General features: G+C 39.8%; 1 protein-coding gene across 1 annotated transcript in view; it reads left to right on the top strand.

Moving 5' to 3' along the window:
• Positions 1 to 3053, top strand: part of LOC142971582 (putative G-protein coupled receptor 132) — a 4456-nt gene extending 1403 nt beyond the window's left edge. Inside the window, exon 2 of the mRNA XM_076112156.1 lies at positions 1654 to 3053. Coding sequence (XP_075968271.1) covers positions 1659 to 2738 — 1080 coding nt within the window. The 5' untranslated portion in view covers positions 1654 to 1658 and the 3' untranslated portion in view covers positions 2739 to 3053. The remainder of the gene's footprint in view (positions 1 to 1653) is intronic.
• Positions 3054 to 5841: the final 2788 nt, after the last annotated feature.

Raw genomic sequence — 5841 nt, 5'->3', positions numbered from 1 at the left:
TTATACTGTGATACATAGTATAGTACTGTGATATATTTATACTGTGATGTATAGTATATATGGTACTTTTGATTTAATACTATTCATCACAGTATTATACACTAATCCGATATAATCATATTTATTTAGTAGAATATTTATATTTATATATATATACATACATATATATATATATTCATGAGTGAATAAGTCTCATCATAATAATAATTACTTAATGTTTCAGTTAAAGAGGTCAATCACCAATAATTAAATCTAGGCCCCGCCCACCTGCAGTATTCAGAGCAGCTGATTGGACGCTGCTCTCAGTCACACAGATGACGTTGTCATTAATTTATGTTGTTCAAATGAAAGTATTGAGATTTATGAGTAATGAGGTCAGAATGTAAACAGCCAATCAGAGTGCAGCTGGTCCTCTGGAGGTGGACCTCACACATGATCTATACATATTAAAATATATATATATCTATATATATACACTGTATATATATATGTATATGTGTATATATACGTGTAAAGAATGCATCTCCAAATCAAACAGACGGATGTTTCATTGTTCTGAACAGACGTAGTTTGAAGTCGACTTGCTGTTTAAACGTGTGACTCAGACACAAGATGATTCTGTGGTTTGACTTCCTGTCAGACAGAAAACTGAAATGAATCATCTTCTCGTCTTTTCATCTGAAAGACATTTCTGTTAACTTTCCATCAGAAGTTTGTGTTTGATAAGCAGACAACGATCTCCGTGTGTTTTCTGCTGATGGTTCATGTCACGATGTTTTTTAGTTTTCTCGGATGCGACAGGAAGGTATTATATATGATAATTAAATATGATTCATGGTCTTTCAATGGAACAATATCATGTGTCGTAGATACGATAACTGAAAAAGCATAACTGAAAGACAATAATATAGATATAACAAAGAAAATATTAAGAAGAAAATATAAATACAATAATGTAAATACAAAAACTTAAATATAATAACGTAAGGACGATAACATAAATACAATAACGTAAAGACAAAAACGTAAAGACAATAACGTAAATACGATAACGTAAAGACGATAACTTAAATACAATAAGGTAAAGACGATAACTTAAATACAATAAGGTAAAGACAATAACTTACAGACAATAATGTAAAGACAATAAGGTAAATACGATAACGTAAAGACGATAACTTAAATACGATAACGTAAAGACGATAACTTAAATACGATAACGTAAAGACGATAACTTAAATACAATAACGTAAAGACGATAACTTAAAGACGATAACTTAAATCCGATAACGTAAAGACGATAACTTAAATACAATAACGTAAAGACGATAACTTAAATACGATAACGTAAAGACGATAACTTAAATACGATAACGTAAAGACGATAACGTAAATACGATAACGTAAAGACGATAACTTAAATACGATAACGTAAAGACGATAACTTAAATACAATAACGTAAAGACAATAACTTACAGACAATAACATAAAGATGATAAGGTAAATACGATAACGTAAAGACGATAACGTAAAGCTGTAAAGACAATAACTTAGAGGTAACATAGATGCTAACAGCCTGAACAGAACAGGAAACCTCCTTTGTCTTCCGTAGGTGATCTTGAATCTGATTGGTCGTCTCTTTCTTTCTGCAGACATCATGCACGAGCCTCCGCTGACCGAGACGTTTTCTCTGACGACCAACACGAGCTCAATCGAGTGCCGGCCCCCGTACGATGAAGGCCGGCTGCCGCTCGTGCTGCTGTACAGTGTTGTGCTGGCGGTCGGACTGCCGGCTAACCTGCTGACCGTCTACCTCACCTGGCTGCAGGTGTGCAGGAAGAACGTGCTGGGCGTGTACCTGTGGAGCCTGTCTCTGTGCGACCTCACCTACCTGGGCACTCTGCCACTGTGGACGCACTACGTCAGCGGAGGTCACTCGTGGCCCTGGAGCTCGGCCGCCTGCAAGCTAACAGGCTACATCTTCTTCAACAACATGTACATCAGCATCTTCCTGCTGTGCTGCATCTCCTGCGACAGGTACGTGGCCGTGGTCTACAGCGTGGAGTCCCGCGGACTCCGCCGGCAACGCGTCGCCACCCTCATCGCCCTCTTCATCGTACTGCTGGTCGCCGTCGGTCACATCCCCGTCTTCACCATGAGGGAGGGCGATGCCGCCGAGGGCGACCGCCGCTGCTTCGAGCCGAGTCAAAGCAGCGCCACGGTGACGGGCTTCAACTACGCGCGCTTCGTGGTGGGCTTCCTGGTACCACTGCTGGTGCTGGTGGTGACCAACCACGGCATCCTGGCTAACGTGCAGCGCAGTACCGGGCTGCGGCGAGAACAGAAGGCGCGTGTTGGCTGGCTGGCGGTGGCGGTGGTGGTTCTGTTCCTGGTCTGCTTCGCCCCGTACCACCTTATCCTGCTGGTCCGAGCCGTCATGTTCCACTTCCCCCAGCTGGAGGACTGTCTGTTCGAGAGGACCATGTACACGCCGTACACCGTCTCGCTCGGTCTGTCCACTGTCAACAGCGCCGTCAACCCCATCCTCTACGTCCTGTCCAGCGACAACATCCGCAAAGAGCTGAGCCGAGGACTCGTGCAGGTCTGGGACAGAGCTCACCTGAGACCGCGATCCCACAGCAGCCACAACAAGATCCAGCCCACCAATAACTCCTCAGACCTGAATGTAGTGACCGAGACCGAGAGGCACCAGGGAGGAAAACCACCGGGGACCTGAAAGGCCGACCTCTGCTGGAATCTACTGGTCTTTTCTGGAAGAGTCCCACCAGTTGTGGGTCTGAACATGTACTTTGAGGAACAGGAAGGAAATCAGAACAGTTATTGGTCATCTCGACCAAAGATGAACCGGACGAACCAGATCAATAAAGTTGATCAAAAAAGTTTTTAAACTGAGACTTTTCAGACTCTCCGGTTTGTTTAATGAAGAACAAACTGAAACCGTTTATTTGTTAATTTCAGTGGATGTGATATCCTGAATAAAGTGAAATATTTGAATTTCTACAAAATAAATTGAATTAAATCAGCTGTGTGACCACGTGTTCCTCACGAGGATACTATCTCGTTCACTAGTCGGGTTTTATGTGTTGAGACAACTTGAGCCGCGAAGCATCCGATGGGTTTCTCCACATTTCATCACTTCCTCATTTAGATCACCTCTCACTTGTGTTTGTGAGGTTACGGTGAACGTAATATCCCAGCACACCTGAGTCTGTGAGTTAATATACGTTAACGTGCTTCAGACGAGTCGTAGCTGCAGCTTTAAATATTTATTTTATTAACAAGATCTGTTTAAATGTTTTTCATGATTTACATTTAAAGGACATGTTTTCATCTTTCTGTGAGTGTGTGTGCGTGTGTGAGTGAGTGAGTGTGTGTGTGACTGTGTGTGTGCGTGTGAGTGTGTGTGTGTGTGAGTGAGTGTGTGTGTGTGTGTGTGTGTGCGTGTGAGTGAGTGTGTGTTAGTGTGCGTGTGAGTGTGTGTGCATGTGAGTGTCTGTGTGTGTGAGTGTGTGTGTGTGCGTGTGAGTGAGTGGTGTGTTAGTGTGCGTGTGAGTGTGTGTGCATGTGAGTGTCTGTGTGTGTGTGTGTGCGAGTGTGTGTGTGTGTGTGTGTGTGTGTGTGACTGTGTGTGTGTGTGTGTGTGAGTGAGTGTGCGTGTGTGAGTGTGTGTGTGTGTGTGTCTGACAGACGGACAGAAAACACCAAACCAGCATAAAAAGTGTGAATCTAAACTAGTCTGTGTGAAAAACACGTTGAGCTCTTTTGAGGCATCAACTTGCAGTAGACGTTTGAAGTGAGTAGTGGTTAACAGGAAGTGGTTTAGTGAAGCAGAAACAGGAAGTTCAAGAAACGGTGAAAGGATGTTTCCACAAAGAAAATGTTTTCATTATATTTCAAAAACGCATCAGTGTTTTGTAGTTCACACTAATCTGACATCTAAGTCAGAGTTTCTGTGACTGGAAATTATTTTCTGTCCTGTGTATGGTATATAATACAAAATCATGAAAGGTCACAGTATAGTACGTCATAACAAAGTCATAGTATTTTATTTAAAGTCATAGTATTTTATTTAAAGTCACAGTATAGTATTTTATTTAAAGTCATAGTATTTTATTTAAAGTCACAGTATAGTATTTTATTTAAAGTCATAGTATTTTATTTAAAGTCATAGTATTTTATTTAAAGTCACAGTATATTATTTTATTTAAAATCATAGTATAGTATTTTATTTAAAGTCATAGTATAGTATTTTATTTAGAGTCATAGTATAGTATTTTATTTGAAGTCATAGTATAGTATTAAAGTCATAGTATAGTATTTTATTTAAAGTCATAGTATAGTATTTAAAGTCATAGTATAGTATTTTATTTAAAGTCATAGTATAGTATTTTATTTAAAGTCATAGTATAGTATTTTATTTAAAGTCATAGTATAGTATTTAAAGTCATAGTATTTTATTTAAAGTCATAGTATTATATATAAATTCATAGTATAGTATTTTATTTAAAGTCATAGTATTTTATTTAAAGTCATAGTATAGTATTTTATTTAAAGTCATAGTATAGTATTATATTTAAAGTCATAGTATTTTATTTAAAGTCATAGTTTGGTATGTTTTATGTTATTAAAAGTCATAAAAAGTTGAATCATTGATCTGAACGTTGAGGAATCTTCATCCCAAATGTAAATAGTTGATCAGCTGATGTCGTTAACTGATCTCAACATGTTGAAGTTTCTTCAGTCGTGACCTCAGAATGAACGGAAGATGATTTCATGACCACTGAAGAAGACCATGTGTGTGCCTGAAAGCTCTACAAGCAGAATAGTGGCCAAATCCCAATGTCCCTCCTAAACCCTCAGACCCTGAACCCTCAAGGACTCACTGACGTCACCTGGTGAGTGGGTGAGTGTGAGAGACTGAGGGCTTGAGATGGTGGAAATAGGAATGGGACAGCACTTTGCTGCAACACATCACTTTACCATGACAACTACAATAAATATGATGTATAACTGTGTATTTATTTTATACTTTGTACTCCCTGATATTAAAGTCTTCAGGCTCTTTCCTCACTAGATGAGGTAACTTCATATCATCTATTTACTCGTTTATGTCAAAACAGCTTCAATGACAAAATCAAATATTTGATGAATAAATAAATAAATATCTTCTGATTTCATGTTTATTTTTTGTTCCATCTTTAACCCTTAATGTTTCTGTGTAAATTTATTATGACAGGCTGAACACACGTGATCGGTCCTCTTTGTTTACCTTTTTTTTTACGTCTCCATGCGTCCGCTGGTTACCCCGTGTTTAACGTCACATTGCAATGATTTGTGGGTAATTCCCTTAGGCTAAATCAGCATACCATGCTGACTTACGGAAAGGGTTCACAAAGGGCTCAACATGTCTGCTAGAACTTCAAACACTCGATGATGTGACAGTGGGACAGCCCTAAACCCTCACGGACTTCGCGGGAACGCGCCTCAAAGTCCGTGAGTCCGTAAGGGGGACATTGGGATTTGGCCAGTAACTGACCCAATTCATGAAGTCTTCTGCTTTCTGATTGGCTCTGCTGTCTCTCTTCTCCCATCCGGACGCTCGGATTGGCTGCCTGTGGGCGTGTAATAAAGACCACACCGCTCCTGAATATTTAATGAGCCTGCCAGACAAGACTGAGGGTGAAATTAACCCTAAACGAGGGTCCTGGAATAAAGGGTACAAAAACAACATCCTGGATCGGTGATGTCACAGTGACCTCATCATGTTCTATTCATGTTTGGTTATTATAAATAAAGTTTGTTGAACAATAAACCAACAG

This window comes from Anarhichas minor, unplaced genomic scaffold (assembly GCF_050575085.1).
Source record: "Anarhichas minor isolate MPS153535 unplaced genomic scaffold, ASM5057508v1 ptg000047l, whole genome shotgun sequence".
Classification (NCBI taxonomy): domain Eukaryota; kingdom Metazoa; phylum Chordata; class Actinopteri; order Perciformes; family Anarhichadidae; genus Anarhichas; species Anarhichas minor.
This window is presented reverse-complemented; position numbering and strand designations above follow the sequence as displayed.